Below are 21,168 nucleotides of genomic sequence, written 5' to 3' on the forward strand. Positions count from 1 at the left end.
TTAGCCATCAGGATCTAGTCATATTCAATGAATTCTTAATGTGTTCTCATACTTCGCTTCAGACTCGTAGTGGGAAATGCCGTGATGAATATCGTAATACGACCTCTAAGAATGAGCATTTTGAGAAATAAAATACGCCTAAAAAATGTCTGGCTTAAATCAAATGTATTGAATTAATGATGTTTCCTAGCAGACGAAACATTCCAAGGACAACGGTTTGACTGGACGGACTCCCAAGCCATGAGTGAAAAGAAAATACATGAATCGCCAAACGTATTGTAATTCCCACATCATAAAAACAATCAGGACTGCAAATATTACATGGTGCAACCTTGTCATCTACCTAGATAATTAAGGGCATGATTTGAGAAGACTGAGAAAACCAAATGTTTCCCTGGACGCCACCCAGACATAACAAACCGCAGCCCTTCAACACACATCCTCTCCCAGCATCAACGTGAAACAAATCGGTATGATGAAATAGCCTGAAATCCCTCTGCCTTGTGCCTTTTCGATACTGTTTGGCAATCGGAAACTTGATCATGAACTGATGTCTTCCCGAAGTTTCCTGATGCCTTCCTCAAGTTCCCTGAAGCCTTCCCGAAGTTCCCCTAAGCTTTCCCTAAGTTCTTTGACAAATTCTGGACTGTAAAAGCATCGTGTAATGAGGTTTCCTCTATGGATAAATTCGTCCACCTCGGAATATTCTTCGTCAGAATTCGTATAGTTCTTCAATATTTCCTTCAGTTGGTCCCACATGTGAACCCCATACGATCGTCTGTTTGAAAGTCGGCTTGGGTCACCGTCCCATTTTTCATAATCTGTGAGATAGGCTTGAGTACATTGGCGAATACGATGATAGAGGCTATCAAACGATTCCAAAGTGGTACTGTGGTTTTGCTCGTCAGGGAATGTCAATCTTTGACATTGCCAAAGCTCAACGTGTCTTTTCAATGCGGGAGAAATAGGTGGCGCATCAGGTTCGCGAGGAGGGAAAAGAATAACCCCGAGTGCGTGTTGCATTAGTCTCTTGCTGAGCTCATCTTCATAGAATCTGCGCCGTATAGAATTCTTGTTCACAATGTATGTCGCAAGCATCGAAGGCGAGGCGTTGATGGCAGAAGTGATACAGGTCAGGTCTTGTGGGTCTTGCAAAAGGACAAGGATGTCGACGCGATTCTCAGTGGGAAGAGTTCGAAAGGGGTCCATGGTCTTGGTATAACTTGGAGGCCTAGGGTTGAATTCTTGATGTTGTAATGTTGCTGTAAATGAACTGAACTTGCCAGTAGCAGGGTTACGATGAGCGCCAAAGTGGGTGTGAAGAGGGAAGAAGAAGGAAATGTGGGCAAAGAGAACAGAACGAAATATAAATCAAGATCAATTTTTATTGTAGGTTCAGAAGTTTATCAGAAACCGAAATCAAAGAAAGCTTGATCGGATCTGTAAACTCAAAAGAGACTCAAGTGCATGCGTGGTCTATGACCTGGCTTTGGAAAAACTTTGTCTACGTTTTCAAACCTAGTACGGCGCGCCGCAAGTTCAGCTTGATAAAGCCAAAAGCTGTTATATTTTTACCAAAGCAATACATGCAACAGGGTACTAGAAACGTTGGCAGCCCGGAGCATAAGTGAGTAAATTAATAGGCCACTCTATGACAGTTAGACTATACTTCTTCTTAGGCTATTTATTTCTGTCGTCTAATGCTAAAATATCAATTGTTCTGCTACCCATTAGACATATGACACAGTCACACTTAGAGTTATCCTTTGATCTGAATATTTTGTTGAACATTTGATCTGCGCGGACAGATTAACGTTTGTTGAAAACTTAGAGGAAATTGAGAAGGCCTGGGCGAAAGCTTAAGTGCCCATAAATTCACAAAGCTAAATGTTGTATGATACTTCCTGTAGCATGCCTCATCATCCAGTCCTCAAATTGTGACGGATTGTTTAGTACAGCTTCTTCCAATAGATGGCATCAACCTTGACTATCGCGAACCGCAAAAAAGGCCAGGACTGCATTCTAGTCCTTAAAGTTCTTCTCCATGTCGCAAGTAGATTCTGGTCATACGACGACATTTCCGGCTGTCTCTTCTGCAAACAGAGCATATAACAAAACAGACCAGGATACGCGAGACAGTTCCTCGTATAAGCTGGCCAAAAGGCAGACTGGTGTCTTGCATCTAGCCCACGTATAAATTTGATGACTGTTTGTATGAGACCGCGACAGGACTGTAACACTGTTTCCTGTGCGTGGTGGTCAATAGATGTGTTCTTGTCGATTATAGGTCGGAGAAGGGCGCGTAGGATAAGGATATGAGCAGTGTAGTAAGCGACATAGAGGGACCTATGGCTTGTGATCGAGTCATCAGTATCGGCTTCTATATCAGAGGGTTCTGGTGTGAGGACCAGGGACCCAGGGAGGCTTTGCAGCCATTCCAAGAGCTGCTGACGAGGATGACGGGCTTGTTCAAGGAGATCCTCAAGAACCTGTGGACGCGACACGGCCCGTAACGAGCTACAATTAAATCTGTGTCAGTACAGAGCAAGTAAGTGATGGAAAGAACTGACAAGAATTGTCGACAGATCTGACTTGTTATCTCCGTGAGTGAGCAAAGCTGAAAGAAGTAATCACAAGACAAAGCCTGCGCATAGTCAGGCACATGAGCTGTCGCATCAAACAGGAAATCCTCCTCTGTCAAAGGTGGCACGTTCCAATCGTCGTCCGAAATCATGGAACACCGCCCGTGCGTTACAGCCCGCCAAGTGTATTCTACATAAACAGCCCACCACAGTCTCCTTCTCAATCTTATCTCCCAATCTGGTAGTTTCCAACCCTTCGGGTCAACATTCAGCCCCAAGGATTGCGCCATAGCGAGCATCGAAGAGGTAAGGGACCAAACGAATGGGTTCTCGACACATACTGCATCAAAAGGTGTATAGTTGAGGAGAAGAATGTATATCTGAATTGTAAAAAGGCGAGGGAAATGGAGCTCCTTTTGCAAAGATGTGTACGAGACTTGCCAGAGCTGTTTTATGTCTGGTTTGGAGTACGCGCTGTCCAGACAGAGCTTTTCGTCCCATGATGTGAAGGGAAGAGCGAGAGCATATATTCCTGCCAGTAAGCCGGTCGACGCTGTTGAAACAAAGGCGTCTAGATCTGGAAAGACTTGAGAGCGACTTAAGATGGGCAGGGATTCGAAGATAAATTTGAAATATCTGAATGCCAATATTGTTAGCATACAGATAGCTGCAGTTGAGGGAGCATACAACTTGCAGTTTCACGAGAGCCGCTCCAGTTTCTCTATTTATCAAACTTTCAAGATGTTTCCTGTCATCCAACGGAGCGATACAATTTTCCATAACCTTTTGTCCTTCGACGGCTGTCGCAGTTTGACTCTGTAGGAAGTGAAGTGTTGGTTCATGATCTTGCTGCTCTTGTCTACGATAGGTGACGCGGAAAAAGTCGACTTCGTCACTGGATCCGTATGGAAAATGATCGAGTGAAAAGGGATCCGATTCATTGGAGAAACCAATAAGTGACGTTGAGCAGTCTGCTCTCTGATCCATGGACAGCCTCTCAACGGGTGTGGATTGATCAGCTGGAGCCTGTGCCGTCATTGCTATGCTTGGTGAATACGCGATATTGCGAAGTTCGGGCGGCGTCTGCTCGTTTATATAGTCCAAACTGGGTAGCTCGCCGTTGGTCAGAAAGTCAAAGGCTTGGTCTTGGTGATTGAATGATAGATCCCAGTTGATGTCGGCTTCACCAGAGAGGATGGGCTGAGACAGCATGTCAGCTATAGGCGTAATACCGGAACCAGCTTCATTGACATGAGCTTGTGCCTCTTTCATAGCATTGCAATTAGCTTGTATCTCATCCATAGACAGAACTTTCTCACCGTCTAGGCCGCTATTGTCATGGTATGGTTGAGCCCCAAAAGACGTCCCGGTCTGGGCAGCAAGCATAGCACTCGGGGATTGCAGGGCCTCAACATCAACCCCTTTACGGACACGACTGTCTCTGGGCTTCTTATTTGGGTTTCCAACAAATGTGCATTCCCTTCCAATGCGATCACAGAGCTGACATGGTCGCGTAGGGTCAGGGATGTTGAAGAGCACTTTACGAGCGCGGCACAAGTCGCATGGTCTTTGAGACTTGGAGCGATAGCGGCGCGTTCCTGCGACCTGACGCGTGCTTTGTGCGGATTGACCCTGTGAGTAATCCATTGGAGCTGATAATGATGCAGAGGAAGACCCGAGGTTCTGGTTAAGTTAGAGGATTGAGATGATGAGATAGCCGAAACGATAGCTAAACAGGGCACGTGATGACACTAGTCCACTATTCTACTGTTGAACATGACAAGATAAGATTGGAATTTGTCATGAATTATACGGTTTTGTTTCCCCGATCTTAATGCTTTCGAGCAACACTACAACATCTATTCTTTCCCAACCTTGCGCGATTTGTCATATCTCAAAACCGCCCCCATCAAGACACTTGCTCCGAGTGCGCTAGGAAAGGTCAGCATTGATTCATGAAAAAGGGCATGCTAAGCCTCCAAAGCAGGATACATACCAATCTTCCGGTGAGCAATATTCCGTTGGGTTGTGACTAATCCCTGATCTCGTAGGAGTAAAGATCATACTAGTCGGGATTCGTCTATTTGTAAAGCAGCTGTCATGCCCAGCACCGCTTATCATCGGCTTCCAAAGCTTTCCAGCGTCGTTCTGCGGTAAGGTCGAACAAACATCGGCAGCGGCTGCTTCGACAGCAGCGATACAGCCCTTGTCGAATTTCACCGCTGGACTGTCAACCAAAAGCTCCCAGCTGACTTCGCAACCCTTCTCGCTATCATGCTCTGAGATACGAAGAAACTCGGACTTGCATTCTTGCAAAATCTTTGCGAGGACTTCGTCTTGCACGTGGCGTATGTCAAGAGTGAATTTCACTGTGTGCGCCATCGTGTTGGGGCTACCAGGATCTGCTGTAAAGTTACCTGTTGTTGCTAATCCATCAAAACGTTTGGCGATATCGTTGGCAGCAACGATCATTTTACTCGCGCATAAGACTGAGTCTTTGCGTGCATAAAATGGCGTTGTGCCAGCGTGGCTATCGCGACCCCGGACGGTGATACTAAACCACTTGAATGCTTGGACACCTATAAGTAACATCATTAGATCTGAAATACCAGAGTTGAACGGTCGGTAGCTAACCTTCAACGATACCGATCTTGAGGCCTTCATCTTCCAGGATAGGTCCCTGCTCGATATGCAGCTCGAAGTGCGCGGCAAAGGGATTCGACTTGTAGGATGCTGGCACATCACCCGCGAAACCGATACGATCCAACTCTTGTTTCATCGTTTTGGGATTCGATGCGAGGACCTCTTGTAGATCCCAAGCTGTTTGAAGAGGAATGACCTCGGCCCATACACCTGATGCCACAGCCATACTAGGAAATCGAGCACCTTCTTCGCTGAAGTGATACTAATCAGTAAAGCGCGTCGCAAGGTAGTCATTGGAGAGAAACTTACTTTGTCCAGTTGACCACTCCAATAGGGCCCTCAGTCTCGACGTCATGCTTGTTCAGTGTCTTAATAACTTCAAGGCCAGCAACAACGCCTAGAATGCCGTCGTAGCGACCACCAGTTGGTTGCGTGTCCAGATGAGAACCCATCATGACAGGAGGCAAGTCGTTGTTTTTGCCTGAGCGAATGGCGAATAGGTTGCCCATCTGATCGAAGAAAGTCTTGCAGCCAAGGGACTTGGCGTAGCTCATGAACCAGTGTCTGACCTGTTTGTCAGAGTCATCGAGACTAAGACGAGCCATGCCCGTTTCAGTGGGTAATCTTTGCTCATTATTAGACCAGGTTATGAGACAGGGTGTTTGGTAACTTACTTTCCCCATGGATGCGCTTTGCCGAAATCGCAGCTGTCATGCAATGTTGATGCGAGGCTGAATTCGTCGACTCTCAATGGCAATGGTGGCAAGTTAAGCGAGCCCATTGTTATGTTTTGTTCTCAGAATTGGGTCTGACAAGGAGTGATTGTTCCGAAGCTGGCGGCGACAAGGTAGCTAGCTATTTTGGTGGATACGATAGCGTAAAACAGTGAACCAAAGCAAGTTGTGTCGGAGGAATAAGAAGTGGCAGCTTGTTGCTCAGGATGCGCTCAGTGTTAGACTATGGAGATCGTGAACAACTACTAAATAGCAAACCAAAGCCCTCAATGTATTCTTTTATTACACAGTTGGCCGCCGACGGTCGTAATTCGTCGATTGATCAACATATTGGAGATAGCAGTAGTTCACTATCGCCCGTCGGCCGTCGGCGGACAAGACACCATTCCTATTGAGGTGGTTGACTGCTACATAGGGAGTAGTGGCCTTGCACCGGCTCCGAATGCTGAATACCCCGAAACCCTCCGAATGCCCCGATAAGAAGCACCCCTGTAGCAGTTTATCTCTGCGTCGTGGGCATAAACACAACATGACACAGGAATGATACTAGATATTTGAAAATAAACAGGAATTGATCTGGGAAAAGAAGACTCTTATCATTGTTATCAGTCATGGTTATCTTCCCCCTCCGCAACGTAACAATCGGATATGCATCGCTGCCGGGTTCATGGTCTCCGCCGTCGGCTTTCATCTGCTAAATGCGGGGGTGGATAAGAGGGCGCCACTTGGATAAGCGAAGTAGGTAATGATAGCTCTGGCCCCATCTGGTATGATATCTATATGTAGTATTCCTGGCAGTTAAAGCGGTCAAATGTTCCTCATTCATTACATATAATTCATATTCCCACGGTAATGCTGTTGAAATTCTGCTAGTCAATACCTCAACAATGGACGCTTCCGAGAAGAAAGAGCTGCAGCAATCACCAATCGATCTTGACCAACATGCTGGACAAGTAAGCGAAACAAGCAATGATGCTGAACGCAAAGTCCTTTCAAAGTTCGACAAGTTCGTCATGCCACAGATGGCGCTTTTGGTCCTGTTCGCCTACCTCGACCGAACAAACATAGGTAACCCAATCGCATTCACAACATCTCAGTACTCCGCGACTAACAAAGTACTTTAGGAAACGCCCGCGTCTTCGGTTTCGAGGAAGATACAGGAATGCACGGAACCCAGTTCAACGATGTATCAATGTACTTCTACATCTCCTACGTCATCTTCGAAACACCCTGGGTTCTGGCTGTGAAGAAGTTCGGCCCCGGTCGCGTCCTCGCCATCGCCATTGTTAGCTGGAGCGTCATCACTCTGGGCACCGGTTTCGTTCACAGCTATGGCCAAGTCGTCGCATGCAGAGTTCTCTTGGGTTTCTTCGAAGCTGGCTTGTTTCCATCTCTCATGTTTGTCGTCTCGCAAATCTATCCCCCAGCTTCACAAGGTAAGCGCATGGCCGTACTCTACGTATCAATTGCGCTTTCTGGGGCGCTGGGAGGATTAATTGCGTATGGCATCCAAAGTATGGGCTCCAGACACGGACTCTCTGCCTGGCGATGGCTTTTCATCATTGAGGGTGCTATATCGCTTGTTATTGGAGCCATCTGCTGGTTGAGTCTGCCAAGCTCCCCAGAGACAGCCTGGTTTCTCAATGCCGAGGAAAAAGAGACAATGAAAATCATCAAGGAGCGGAACAATCCGTTCAAGGAAACTGTCGAGTTTTCTTGGAAGCAGGTGGGCATGGCAGTTACTGACCCTCTCGTCTGGCTGGCGTCGATTGCCTTGTTCTGCTCTTCCATTGCACTGTTTGGTTTCGGAACCTTTTTACCTACTCTTCTACGAGGCCTTGAGTATGTGCCTAATCAAGGTCCTTCTTTAGCCTTACTGACAGTGGCGACAGTTACACCTCTCTTGAGGCCAACTACCTCAGTATTCCAGTATATGTTCTAGCATCAATCTTTACTGGAGTCACTACATACGTTTCCGATCGTCTCAATCGTCGAGCAATATGTCTCATCCATTCTCCACTGCTAGTCGCTGCCGGCTACGCAGTGGTCGTGGGTACTGGACACAAGGGTGCGGGTTTCTTTGCCATGTTCTTGGTCGGCAGTGGAGTTTATTCGTTCAATACACTCGTCGTAACGTATGTTCCATATCACTCCCCACTCCCCCAAGTCTGCTTGTGTACTGACAAACAACAGTTGGATATCTAACAATGTCCAGCCAGATTACAAGCGCTCTGTTGCTATTGCAACTATCATTTCCATTGGAAACGCTTCTGGTATGGCCGCGTCGCAGATCTATCCTATTCAAGACTCTCCTCGCTATGTGATGGGAAATGCAATCTCTTTGGGAGGTGAAGTCGTTGCACTGGTCTGCGTTGGGCTTATCTATGTTCTTCTCAAGTATCGCATGCGTCAAAAAGCGAAGCTGTTGGCGATGGGTAATGACAGCAATGGCAAAGAGGGTGACCAGAGCTTGGATTTTAAATATGTCTTTTGAGTATGGGTAATATGGCAATTGCTCGTTTTTTACAGGATGTTTCTAGTTTCATTAAAAGATAACTTGTTAGTTTATTGATCTTAGTTGTTCACGTACTGTTGCGCCCTTTCCGCTTCATGATCACCGCTGTAGTCATTAATTCACTGTCACGTAAGTTAGAGGGGTTGTAAGTGGGTTGTGTTGAAAGCCTACTGCGGAGTGACACTACATCAATCCCCTCACGAGTTGTCAGACATATGATTTACCCCGTATTCACTTATCCCCTATGTATCCTATTCGCTGCTTTCTTCACCGGTAGCCACTTCAAACCCTGTCTTCTTGCATCTTAGATATTCATTTGTGTGACTTTTGATCCTGACGCTAAGCGGATCTTTTGATCACAGACATCGTCATTTAGTTTTACGTATAACATATATACCTGATATAGGACTCTCCAATAATCCCGCTGCTTTCCAGAGACCATCATGGTACAGAGGATCGGCGTCGATGAGGGCTAGGAGTTCAAACAATCCAGCTCTCTGAACAATAGAATTACTTCATCCTATCTAACTACTATGCAATTTCCCACTGTTGCTTACATTAACTTTATGCATTATGATCTTATTCCAGACCTATATATCGATATCAATGAGCTTAAGTGTCTATGGGTAAACGATGCGGATTAGATTTACCGTACCGGAAAGGTCAGACCGGTCAGCCTGGAAGATTCTAAGCAAGCAGTCCTTATATTTAAAGGTCTTGATACTATCGTCGATGTATATCTAAATAACAAATATATTCTGTTTAGTAATAATATGCATATATCTTATCGGGTCAATGTAACGGAACTTCTGAGGGATATGAAAGACTCGGCAGTCCTTAAACTGAGATTCAGAGCAGCTCTAGCTTATGCACGCTTAGAATGCGAAAGAGGTTCTTGCATGACTGGGAGTTGGACCCTGGCTTCAAATTGTAGGACAGGTAAGAGGTCATATGTGATTCCCTTTTGTTTCAAATAAGTTCCGCCTGATATAGTGTCCCAGTGGGTACCAAATGGAGTATTCGTGTCAAATAAGTGCCCCGCCGAAGACTCCATTCCAAGTATTAATGTCGCTAACTGTTGAGACAGTAAGCAACGTTCCAGCAACCACAAAGTCACCATACCTGTCTGACAGGCTAACAGCCCACTTGTATCTGCGTATCTGCGTATCTGCGTATCTGCGTATCTGCGTATCTGCGTATCTGCGTATCTGCGTATCTCTTCTTTTGTCTTTTATTGGCCAGTGGGCCAAACCTTGTTGCAGGGATCATCTTCAGCTTCTGGCCTCCCCGCACTTGAGATGTTGTGTTATGCTCAACACTGTTGAGGGGTATCCACAAAGCGGAACTCAGTATCGCATGTTCATCGAAGTCTATTGCACTAAACTGGACTGATAGGTAGTGTTTACTTGCCATAACAAGTTCAAGATGAGCTCTCTTTACCACCCTCTGAATGAAGAGGATGACGAGATCCGACTTCTCACACTCCTGCCAAAGTCACGCAGTACTGGTATTCCCGAATGCGTCTTGGAAACATATTCCCTCAAAGCTTTCACCCCTCAATACCGGGACTTTCTTTCTACCTCTATAGGTGCTAATGAAAGTACCAGGAGGACCACATCTCAGTGGATACGAAGTAGAATAGACCCTGAACTTGCCGGCTTGGTACCTCTACAACGCTTACACTCAAAAAGTCCACCACCAAGCCAGTATCGCTTCACGTGGGGTGACTATGCTGCGCTATCATATGTCTGGGGAAAAGGGAAAGATACATCTATCATTATGCTGAACAGGAAGCAGAGGCGAGTGACTACTAATCTCGCCAAGGCCCTCTCAGAATTTATTCAGAATGGAGAATTTGAGAATGGCTTCAAGCTTTGGGTCGATGCGGTGTGTATCAACCAAGAAGATTTGGACGAGCGTGCACGGCAACTACGCAAGATGCGCCAGATCTATGGCTCTGCATGGTCCGTGGTTGCATGGTTGGGTGAGCCGAGCTTTCAAAGCGACTCGGCTATCCAGCTTATTCATGATTTTTCTACTCTTAGCAAAGCCAACTGTGGCAGTCAAATCGAAGCTCGCTTATATAGTGAGCCGGAATTTCTTGGGAAGGGTTGCTGGTTAGCACTACATGATCTCATGGAGCGTCCCTACTGGGCTCGTTTATGGATCATACAAGAGATGATCATGGGTGCCTCGGCAACGTGGATTCGGTGTGGGAGTTCCTCCATCGATTGGACATCCTTCTGTTCTGGTATCGCTTTTCTCGAGGAGAATCTGTGGCTCGTGAAAGACGAGATACTTTCAATAGAGCGCTACGCAGTAACATCCAAGACTGGTCCTGCTTGGTCGGTCATGGGAATCCACCTAGTCTACCAAGACCTTTCCATCTTGAGTGAACGCGAGGAAAAGGGCGGACAGTATCCCAACTTTGCAAGATTACTTGACATTGCCATTGATACAGAGTGTAAGGATCCAAGGGATAAAGTCTATGGACTTGTCGGGTTGATGTCTCCTGATGTAGCTGGTAGCCTACAGCCGGACTACACCCTTCCCGTGCGTCAAGTCTATGCCTCCACAGCGAGAACTTTCATCGAGGTTGACAACAATCTGGAGCCTATCCGCGATGGTAACCCTTGGGGTCCATCCAAAGGTCCATCGTGGGCTGCGGACTGGTTATGGGAGGGCCGGGTTAGATCATCAAGAACTGAGAATCAGCTTTGGGGCCCTACGCGTTTCTTTCCAAGACTAGGGCCTGACGATTCGTGCCACACTCCATACACGGCTAGTGGAGACACTAAACACGATGCTTCGTTCTCTAATGACGGATCCACACTTGAATGTAGTGGGTTTATTGTTGATACTATTTCTGGGCTCTCGGCCAGGGGAAGGGGGTATTTCAACTTGGTCAAAACATCTATCGTGCAACCTCCCCAATGGGAAAGCGCCTACGGTGATAGGAGAGCGACTGCTGAAGCTTTGTATCGTACACTCGTGATGGATAGAGTAGCTGGAGGAGCGAAATCTTCTGCCCGTCATGCTGCCATACTCCATTTGCCCCGCAAACTTGACCGTGGTAGACAAGAATTTTCAAAGAGGGGATGGAGTTGGCTGGCTGGGCAAGACGGGTACTACTTTCGTTGGGAGATGTTTCACGAGTTGAACGCTGACTTTCAACTTGGCGATGATCGACTGCAAGACTTTTTCTCCGACGAAATCCCAGACGACGCATCCGAATTTGACTATAGCGAAGTCTATTCATGCTTTGACAGAACGTCACAAAGACGAAGGTTTATGACTACTGCCAATGGCTATATGGGTTGGGCTCCAGATAACATCTATGGAAAGAAGAGTGAGCAGACTAGACCAGGGGACCTAATTGCTGTATTGTATGGTTGCAGCACTCCCATTGTTATCCGTCCCCATGGCTTCCAGTACCAGGTTATTGGCGAAACATATGTTCAGGGATTGATGGATGGGGAAGCAATGGAATTGGTAAATTCTGGGAAATTGGAACAAGCAAGATTGGAGTTTTGCTAGGTAGTAAATAAATATACTAATATCCCCAGTCATCCGAAATCCCTTAAACACCGGTTAGAACATATAGTTCTCCTGTCGAATCACTTGTCATAAACAGTCTTCCCGCCTTGTCAAATGCCAAGCCCGCCGGCCTAAAACAACCTGAAGGACACTTGGTATTGTCATCATTCCACATTATTGGCACTTCAGCCTTGGAGTCATCAGATGCTGAGACTGGTTCACCGTCGGCAAATTCCACCTTGCTGACACGGTAGCCATCACCAGGATTGCGGTTCCTAAGCCCATAGTTAGACAACCACATTCGTCAAATAAGAGAAGTCACACCCGGGGTACTTACCAGCTTCCATGGAATGCAATATATGCCGCGCTACCATCTTGAAACTTGACGTCCAATGGCGCGAGGTGAGAACCAAAGGTAATCCTAGGCGCTTTCTTCTCTTGGCATTCATCATCTGTGAATCCCAGATCTGTCTCTCCCTGCGGCGTAGCGGCCATCTGCTTGCCAACCTTTGCTCCACCTGGGTAGTCCTTGATATTGGAGGTATCGTAGATAGAGAAGCATCCAGGATATCCGTAGTTGGCACCGTACTGGGAGCTGGAGGTGTCATCAGGAGAACCATGGAAGTTGAGTTCCTCGCCAGGATTAGTGTTGTGGATATCAACGCCACCACGGTAAAGATTGTCGACTGAGTTCTCAACAGACCACTACACATCACGTCAGTTACATTACCAACAAGCCCAAAGTCCTGGCTGGGTGCAAAATGCTTGCTTACGATATTTCCTGTAGCAGGGTCCTCTGCCCAACCAACGCTGTTACGAAGACCCCAGCCAAATAGCGACGCCTCGCCATACTTTAATGGTGCATCCGCCGCCAACATCTCATCAATTTTGAAGACCCTAACCTGACTGCGAACGACATCTTTGTTCACAGTTTCGGTGTCCAAATTACCATCGGATCCACCAGCCACGAGCAGCAGGTTGGGATTGCCAGCAAGAGGGATCGTTAGGGTGCGGGTGGAGTGAGTTGCAGATCCATCCATACCCGTGATAACAGTTCGGCGAGAGCCGACGCTGCCCGTGGAGGCATCGTACTCATATGCGTATACCTCGCTAGCACTAGAAACAAGAATGGTTTTACCATCGGCTGTAAGGGCAATGCCGTGGTTGAGCTAGATAAACTTGTTGTTAACTTCTTAGATACTGAGCAGCGGATTGAATAAACGTACGCTCACACTTGTCTCAGCAATCACGGCTTTGTCGGAGTCAATGCAAACATCGAGGTCTTTTCCATCATCGAGGACAACCCTTCTTACACCCTTGTTGCCACCCTCAGCGATCAGAAGGTTACCCTCGGTGTCGACAACAAGGTGTCGAGGTCGCTGCAGACCGGTACGTAGGAGCTTGAACTCTACACCATCACTGGTAGAGATGTTGAACTTGGGAGTGAGATTGCATTGAGCAGAGGTGAGGCCAACAAGAGCTGCCCCAGCTGCGAGAAGTACCTGTGCTAAGCGAGGCATTTTGTTCCTTTCAAAGACGAGCTTCGACAAAAAAGATGCGGTATTGTGGCAAGGGGAGGGCGACAAGTGAGTGTATATGTATGCTAGAGGAGGTCAATCACTGCCTTATATGTCACCGTTCGCATTCCTCTTCCCCTGTCATTCGCATCTAAAATACCAAAACCAAGGAACAAGACAGGCAAAACGTCCCTACTCGGTCCAAGACTCTATCCCATATCGCATCCTTGTAAGACGTAACATCGTGTAACTATTGCCAAGCCCAATTATTTCCCTCCTCCCCTTTTGCTTTGTCGCACAGGCTGTAGTTGACGGGGAGCAAGCAACATATAAGGTGCAATAAGCTTAAATACTAAAAGTTCAGCTGGTAGCCAGTTCATCCATCCAGCCATTGCCCTGGAAGCCCCTCATTCCTTGTCTACCCTGCCTTGGCTAGCTTGTTTAAATTCTTGATCACTTGCTTAATCAGGTAGGCATCGTCCGTTACTCCGATGGCCCAATGAGGCAGGTGTCAATTGAGGCTCCGATACGCATTCGGCTATCTTGTAGCCTCTCGGCCACATTCCTCGATACGAGGTATAGAGGAAAAAAACTCTCATACGTCATCGCATATTCAGGAGGGTTCTGTAGTTAAGTGAGTTCAGGCACATCGGGGTTGTTGAAGGTCTTGCAAGGAGATAAGCGTTCAATCAAAAACGCGGTGACAATCTCTGTGCCAATAATCAAAAATGGAATTATCAATTACTGGACACAGATAGGTATGCCTTCCATTGGTTTGGAGTTATTCGGCTAGGTAGTGAATAGTAAACTCGGACGAGCACTTCAACTTAACCACAAGTAGGCCATGGTGTCCAAAGCTCCTTTCAATTACGATGCGCAAAGCTAGTAGTACTCTCAGTTCTTATTGAAAATGCCATTCAGTTGAGATAAAGACACAATCGATCATAGTAGAATAAATTGATAGGTCAGTTCATGATATTTAGAGATACGTTTAATCTGTAGGATCTTCACAAGCGGGGTTGTAGATATATAACAGGGTCGTGGAGACTTTTCACTAACTTAGCTTATCACGTGATAAACACCGGTCTGGTGGTCTAGTGGTATGATTCTCGCTTAGGGAAAACCCTATAGCATTGCTTGCGAGAGGTCCCGGGTTCAATCCCCGGCCAGACCCTTTCTTATGCCCTTCTCAGCGACTGGATGAGTGAGGTATTGTTTTTTTAGTCTAACCGGACGGAAAGGTTACTGCTGCTCTTAAAATGAGAGTCTCCATTTTTGTGTCTCACTCTGTTGTTACTCATGATTCCCACTATAAATAAATGACGGATTGGGATTAAGTCACTGGGATTATTAGCCTCTCAATCTCGTAGAGCTCAGCATATTTCATTGCAGTCTATATACAGTCTTGATGAGTTTTATTGTACCGCAACTATGTTAAATCGATGATATAACCCACTGATTGGTTTTTATATCCTTTGTAGCCACCCATTTCTTATCCTTCACCTCAGCGTAATTCTTGCCTACTTGACGAACCTTGCCATTAAAATCTGGCTCGTTATGTATGCTTGAAATAACACGGAGAATGCTACTCTTGTGGAGAATCGCAGCCTCCGATAAAAGACCTTGTGGTTCTTCAGTGAGGATACTAGGTCGTTTATGGACGTAGATAGATGCCCAAACATCAAATAGTAATGCCACGAGTAGAAATATTAGAATGATATATGCCACCCACCGAACGACAAACAGACGGGTTGTGGGGGTGAGAGCTTCACCAGTGTTTATTTCAGGCTTCGAAACCGAACTGAAGCCATTGATTCCGACGCCATTGATGTAGGTGGCACTGTAGACAGTTGATATTGATTGGATCAATACCTCTGGACTCAGCGGTTCCGAAGGTCGTAGTTTCTGGGCATAGGACAAGATCAAGCTAGCCATGTCTGACGTAGATGACGATGCTTGGGGATTGAAGGTGACTGGCCCAAGGATTCCTTGCTCGAAAGTCTTCCAGTAATATGGTCGACTAGTGTCTGGCTGACCTGTTTCATCAAATGAGTGGACGCTTGGAGCTATATTGAGTGATGAAACCTTCAGGTTGCCGTCGACTTGGCGATATCCTGTTGCACAGGAAATGACACTGATATCATCAAGCAGGTTTGAGGATGACGCAGAGTATGTTCCGGCCGAGAATACCATGCGACTGTAGTACGCTTGAGCAGAACAGTCAATGACTGAGGTGCTCTTCAGATATGTTTTTTGCGTACTACTGACTAGGAATTTCTGCGTAAAACTGCAACCTCTGTCATTTCCGGACACCACAACGTTGCCTTCTGAGTTGGATATCTTGTTGAATGTGATGTTGTAATCCTTGATTAACTCGCAATTGACATATGAGGCGAACCCAGTAGATTTTGCTTCAACGTCTGCTGATGCTGGTATCCTCGACTGGTTGGAAAATGGTTGCAATGCGTATTGATCATTTGTCCAGGCAATGCTCTTTCCTTGGTAGAGTAGAGTGGCAGCGACAACGTTAAGAACCGGCCGCCAATCAATACTTGTGTTGAGATTGCTGTCCTTGAACTCGGTGTCGTATATAATTGGTACTGTCCTTGGTACGGAAACGACTTGAGTCGTGAACAGACGCGCAGCGAAAGGCGCAGTGATGTATGTTAGCATCACTGATAGTAGTGTCATTGCTCCAATTGCATTGTGAGATTTTCGAAACGCTGCTCGCCAGCGCAAAATCAGTGGAGTGACGCGGTAATCTAACAAGATCGACTTTCTTGCTTCGGCGCCTCCTCTTGCGCGCAATTCAACGTACGGCTGGCGTTCTGCTATAGCGCACGCTATCCAGGCCCAATGAGCAGCGAAGAGAGCGAAGACAAGATTAGGTAGTGCAGTCCACAAAATTCCAATATCCAAAGAGACGTTGAAGTGGACAGGGTCTCCCCAAGGCAGAGCTTGCAACCTGCTCGCTGTGACTCTAGGTGATGGGATGGCAATGAAACCATGCTCAGTAGATGATTTGACAGACAAAATAATAATTACGACGACGAGAGCAATATCGAACACGGCAAAGAATATGAGGGAGGGCCATTTCACCGCTTCTGATAGCCACCCAAAGGACTTTTCAGCCATAATGAAGAGTGTGAAGTAAAGGTACGGTAATAAGAGATTGTTGAGAAGTATTATGGTCTCTTACGTTGAACAAGGGCAATGTGAGATTAGGATCATGGTGTTTAAATAATGTTGAGCCATCCATCACGTAGAAATAGAATCTAGCGAGCTGGGACAGCGAACGGAACTTGCCTTGATTCTGCGGCTGATCAAATCTAAGGAATGGCCTTAGTCTTCAACAGTCCTGAATCAATTTATTAGTCCTACTTTTATGGTCCGTCAGCCACAAGGCTTTCTTGATCTTACATTTTTGTTCTGACACCCGGTCATATTGGTGTCATTTCGTCAAGCCACGACTTCCATCCTCCGTCGCCTCCGCCTCCGAACGGAAACGCACATCCTCTTCAATTCTAGACAACATCTCATATATAAGGTAGTTTGGAATATAACTTCCCTAAACCAGTAGAGTCATCTTTAGCACAGCATTGAAAATGCCTTCACACATGCACCTATTTTTCCAGGTCGGTTCCCTCATGATCACAATCACTGGCGTCTTAGCAGTTTCCTTTGACCCAAAAGACTGCGTTGGAAAAATAACTGAGTTTACAAACTGTAACAATGCAGATCGCATCACACAAAAGTGTAGTTCTGTTACAGGGAAGCAAGAATCGATAGACTGCTTCTGCACACAAGAACTCCTTAACGCCTATGTTGGGTAAGACTGGACTTTATCACCGTTCCTCGAAGATATGAATTCGCATTGACCAGCGGGGTAGATGCAAAGGTGAATTAAGACAGTGCGCCTTGTCTAATTCCTTCGATGGTACTATTCAGACAGAAATTGACAACTGGCATGATGCCTGCGATCCTTATCTGCCAAAAGATTTTACCACTCCCTCTTTAGCCGACCCAACAAGGACGCTGGAACAAGATACCTGTCTAACGATCGCTGAAAGCTGTTTTCAACTGAGCCAAGCAACAGATGCCTGCTCATCATCTCATACTGTTCCTGCAGACCTTACCAGCTGTCGTTGTGAGAGCTCCGTGGTTTCTCTGGCCTCTGTCTGCCTAATTGATGGAGCCCTATCATGTGTAGGAGAAAACGTTACTACAACTAACATCTGGGAGTTTCAAGAATGCTCGGTGGCAAACGCCTCTACGCATGTTACAGAGGTGAGTTCATGTCGACTTTATTTAATGCGTTTATTAACAATGACATAGCAGCGGCCAGATCCTACAACAACTATGGAAGGAAGCACACAAGTGGACATAGGCTCTGCTTCTTCTTTGGACTTCGGTCCATCTTCAACCACAACAACAACATCGTCAAGTGAGGCTGTTCCAAGACATAAGCCTGGAAAGTATCTATGGACATGTATCACTGTCATCTTACCTTATCTAATCTTCAACTGATCCGTCAGTATACCAGTGCTGGTGGGGAGGCTTTAATATGTTATTTATTTGGAGCCTGGTTAAAGTCTTCTTTGGCCGAACAGTGACTGCTTAAGATAGGAGGTAATAAAGGAAATACCGTGTATCAATATTTGTATTCTGTATTAAGCTGTATTTGTGACATCTCTATGATGATAAGGAGACACAGTGCAGCTGAAGGGTATGAGACCCAGTCCAAGTACCGGACCCTCCCTTCCACAGCTATTGTATGTTGTATGCTCTTATTTAAGGTGTCCCAGATATGGATATTGCTCGGACCAGAATCTTCTATGACATTCTCTGCATAAGCGAGTAATTGCCCGCCAGGTGAGAATAACACATGCGCATTCCATGAAGATTTTTCTTGTATCTTGCGTGACAAAGTGGGCTCTCTCCTAGATAGGTCATAGACAAAGATTTTGTATTGGTCTAGTACCGCCACTTGTTGTCCGGATGGATGCCATGTTGCGGTGGTGAAATTAGCAACAGTATTGAACCTTGCAACACGCCCACCGGTGGAGGCATCCAGTATCAGTACAATTCTGTAACGTGGTACGAATATTAGATTCCCTCAGGCGAAAATGTCATGCGTGAGCCAAGATATGCAGTGTCGACGCGAGAGCCAGGAATGGTTTGTAGACAGGCATCCCAATTATGAAATGTAGGGGCGTCAACAACAATAGAATTGGCAATTTCTTTCTCGAAGCATTGCCTTATGATACTGTTCTTCGGGCTGAATATCAAAGCAGAGTCATACAATTGTAGCGGTGCGGTATCCATGATAGATCTGTGTGTAAGAACAAAACGCCAAGCATCGTTAACAAGATCCCTGAGCTCTTGTGTCATGTTGGTTCAGCAGCAACCTCTCGGCATGACATGGGTACAAGCATGGTGCTTATGCGTTGGCAAATGTGTAATATAAATTGGCCTCTACGCTTTAGGGTACAAAACACCTCAACTAAAAGTCGAGTCTAAATATCATAAACTGACCTAATGATTTCATCTATATAGGTGCTCAAGAGTCTATGTGTTGTAGCGATTGCCATCTTTACAGGCACTGAGAATACCACTGGTTCTGCGCCTTGCAAGTATAAGGAGCCTCACACGCCGTGGGTCCAGTCCAAGAAGCACCTCCACACTGACCATATCTGACGACCTTGGGACCGTCAGTAACCGTAGGCTTGGGGGGAGTCGATCCAGTAGTTGTTGGACTTGGCGCTGTGCTTCCACCGTTGACCTTCGCGGCGTGCTCGTATACCAGAGGCTGGGCCTCGTCATCTTCGAGATAAATCGTGTTTCCATCATCGTGATTCTTGCCGTAGGAGAAGCCTGAGAATCCGAATTGCCAGTAAAGGTCGCTCATCTTCAGGTCCAGGGAGGCTTTCTGCCACTTGCTGAGGGTGGCTACTCGGGTTGACTTGTCAGTCCAGCCGTATTCCTCGTGAATGACTGGCTTTCCGACGGCGTCGCCAGCGGCAGCGTGGTCCTTGATCCACTGGACAACCCAGTCTGCAGTCTTACTCCAGTACTGAGGGTATGAGTGGAAAGTGTTGAAGTCAATGTTAGGCAACTTCAGCTCAGCGTCGAAATCATTTCCGTCGGCACCGTTATAGGTCCAGTCGTCAGACTTGCGGTTGAAGCCACCTTCACTTCCGGTGGTGACGAGATGGTCTTTGTCTAGGGACTTGATGTATGTGCTCATCTCGTCGACCCAGGAGGTGATTGTCTTGGGAGTGCAGTCAGGTCCACGGGGAAGGTTGCGAGTTCCATCAGCACCGCAACGGGGCTCGTTGGCGATTTCCCAGGCCATGACTGCGGGAGAGTCTTTGTAGCGGTTTACGACAGCTTTGATGTAGTTCTTGAAAGCTGTTTTGATGGCAGGGAGGCGATAGAACTATCATCAGTTAGTATTTAGAATCTCCAAGACGCTGATGGGCTTACATCATCGTGGTAGCGACCACCAAGGTTGACAGTGTAAACGTCCATACCACCATAATCGGCCCAGTTGTTGGTCAGAGCCAGAATCAGCTTCATGTTGGTAGCTTCAGCAGCTTCAATAACAACATCAAGCTTGCTCAGGTCAATCTTGACACTTCCATCAGCCTCGAACCACTGCATAACAGTGTCCTCGCCACCGGTGTTGTACTTGGGCAAACCACCTGACGAGTAAGTTCGGTTGTTGTCATGGAAAGCCCAGGTACGAATGACCTTGAGACCAGCATCCTTGGCAGCTTCCAACCCGAGCTTGACATCCTTGTAATGGTCTGTTCCCCACTGTGAAAGTTAGTTTTTGTCTTCAACATTGCCAAGAGTAGGACGTACGATGTTAAAGGGGAGAAAGTAGGCGTTACTTCCAGCGAAGAAGAAATCCTTTCCGTCAAGAGAGAATTTTGTGCCATCAGTGGTCACAAATCCAGCTGGGACGGCAAGTGCTGGTGAGCCAGCCAAGGCTGCTGCGATGATGGAAGAGAACTTCATGATCAGACACAAGGATTGAAGAGAGCTGAGAGATCGCTGCTGAGTTCATTATGGAAGTGCAATCGCTGCATCTTTATAGTCATGAGATTCTCGTGTATGTTCTTGGCCAATTCAGTATCCTTCCATCAGCCCATGTTGGTCCGCTATAGTGACATGAATTAAGCATGTCGGAGGTCAACATCCCGTGATGTCCGAATTAGGAATAATCCCCAGATCATCACGTCTTTACTACTGGAATTCGCAACGAGGCGGAGCTTGAATTTGGTGATTAATTGAGTGTAGTCTAACTTGCATTAGACAATATAGATGTTTGTGCCCCTATGAGGCAGCACAGACATCCGATTCCCTCTTTGAGACAACATATGTGGTGTGGTTGATATAATTGATGTATAAAATTCCGCCGTTAAGTTCCACCACTTATATTATAATGTGATCACACATGAGCCGAGCAGTCATGTCTTTAATTGTTTTTGTATACGATCCCACTGGTTCTCTGCTTGTTGACATACAGGATGAAACATAGCTACATCAATGTCATGCTTATACCTTCAAAAGATTCTTAGTACGCAGTATTATCAAACTAGCCTACAAGGAGCTAGAGATTGCTTCCGATCTTC

General features: G+C 46.4%; 8 protein-coding genes across 8 annotated transcripts; 2 read left to right on the top strand and 6 right to left on the bottom strand.

Annotated features, from left to right (window-relative positions):
• Window positions 1-540: 540 nt before the first annotated feature.
• FSST1_012421 (uncharacterized protein) lies at window positions 541-1,209 on the bottom strand (the record flags this gene model as incomplete). The annotated part of the gene is made up of 1 exon (XM_083235646.1): window positions 541-1,209. The coding sequence occupies one exon, from the start codon at window positions 1,207-1,209 to the stop codon at window positions 541-543; it is 669 nt and encodes a 222-aa protein (XP_083082117.1).
• A 740-nt stretch (window positions 1,210-1,949) lies between these two features.
• FSST1_012422 (transcription factor domain-containing protein) lies at window positions 1,950-4,229 on the bottom strand (the record flags this gene model as incomplete). The annotated part of the gene is made up of 3 exons (XM_083235647.1): window positions 1,950-2,517; window positions 2,571-3,218; window positions 3,277-4,229. The coding sequence occupies 3 exons, from the start codon at window positions 4,227-4,229 to the stop codon at window positions 1,950-1,952; spliced, it is 2,169 nt and encodes a 722-aa protein (XP_083082118.1).
• A 212-nt stretch (window positions 4,230-4,441) lies between these two features.
• FSST1_012423 (M20 family metallo-hydrolase) lies at window positions 4,442-6,006 on the bottom strand (the record flags this gene model as incomplete). Its single annotated transcript, XM_083235648.1, has 5 exons — window positions 4,442-4,514; window positions 4,579-5,161; window positions 5,217-5,476; window positions 5,535-5,849; window positions 5,900-6,006. 5 exons carry the CDS (start codon window positions 6,004-6,006, stop codon window positions 4,442-4,444), a joined length of 1,338 nt encoding a protein of 445 aa, XP_083082119.1.
• Window positions 6,007-6,846: 840 nt separating this feature from the next.
• On the top strand, window positions 6,847-8,453 carry FSST1_012424 (major facilitator superfamily domain-containing protein; the record flags this gene model as incomplete). Its single annotated transcript, XM_083235649.1, has 4 exons — window positions 6,847-7,027; window positions 7,084-7,801; window positions 7,852-8,094; window positions 8,153-8,453. The coding sequence occupies 4 exons, from the start codon at window positions 6,847-6,849 to the stop codon at window positions 8,451-8,453; spliced, it is 1,443 nt and encodes a 480-aa protein (XP_083082120.1).
• A 1,446-nt stretch (window positions 8,454-9,899) lies between these two features.
• FSST1_012425 (heterokaryon incompatibility protein-domain-containing protein) lies at window positions 9,900-12,011 on the top strand (the record flags this gene model as incomplete). Its single annotated transcript, XM_083235650.1, has 1 exon — window positions 9,900-12,011. The coding sequence occupies one exon, from the start codon at window positions 9,900-9,902 to the stop codon at window positions 12,009-12,011; it is 2,112 nt and encodes a 703-aa protein (XP_083082121.1).
• Window positions 12,012-12,054: 43 nt separating this feature from the next.
• On the bottom strand, window positions 12,055-13,531 carry FSST1_012426 (soluble quino protein glucose/sorbosone dehydrogenase; the record flags this gene model as incomplete). The annotated part of the gene is made up of 4 exons (XM_083235651.1): window positions 12,055-12,286; window positions 12,349-12,716; window positions 12,785-13,180; window positions 13,238-13,531. 4 exons carry the CDS (start codon window positions 13,529-13,531, stop codon window positions 12,055-12,057), a joined length of 1,290 nt encoding a protein of 429 aa, XP_083082122.1.
• Window positions 13,532-14,962: 1,431 nt separating this feature from the next.
• FSST1_012427 (DUF3433 domain-containing protein) lies at window positions 14,963-16,663 on the bottom strand (the record flags this gene model as incomplete). Its single annotated transcript, XM_083235652.1, has 1 exon — window positions 14,963-16,663. One exon carries the CDS (start codon window positions 16,661-16,663, stop codon window positions 14,963-14,965), a length of 1,701 nt encoding a protein of 566 aa, XP_083082123.1.
• Window positions 16,664-19,121: 2,458 nt separating this feature from the next.
• FSST1_012428 (glycoside hydrolase superfamily) lies at window positions 19,122-20,551 on the bottom strand (the record flags this gene model as incomplete). Its single annotated transcript, XM_083235654.1, has 3 exons — window positions 19,122-19,967; window positions 20,015-20,347; window positions 20,396-20,551. The coding sequence occupies 3 exons, from the start codon at window positions 20,549-20,551 to the stop codon at window positions 19,122-19,124; spliced, it is 1,335 nt and encodes a 444-aa protein (XP_083082124.1).
• Window positions 20,552-21,168: the final 617 nt, after the last annotated feature.

The sequence above is a fragment of the Fusarium sambucinum genome, chromosome III (genome assembly GCF_050947815.1).
Source record: "Fusarium sambucinum isolate potato_lamoka chromosome III, whole genome shotgun sequence".
NCBI classification, from domain to species: Eukaryota; Fungi; Ascomycota; class Sordariomycetes; order Hypocreales; family Nectriaceae; genus Fusarium; species Fusarium sambucinum.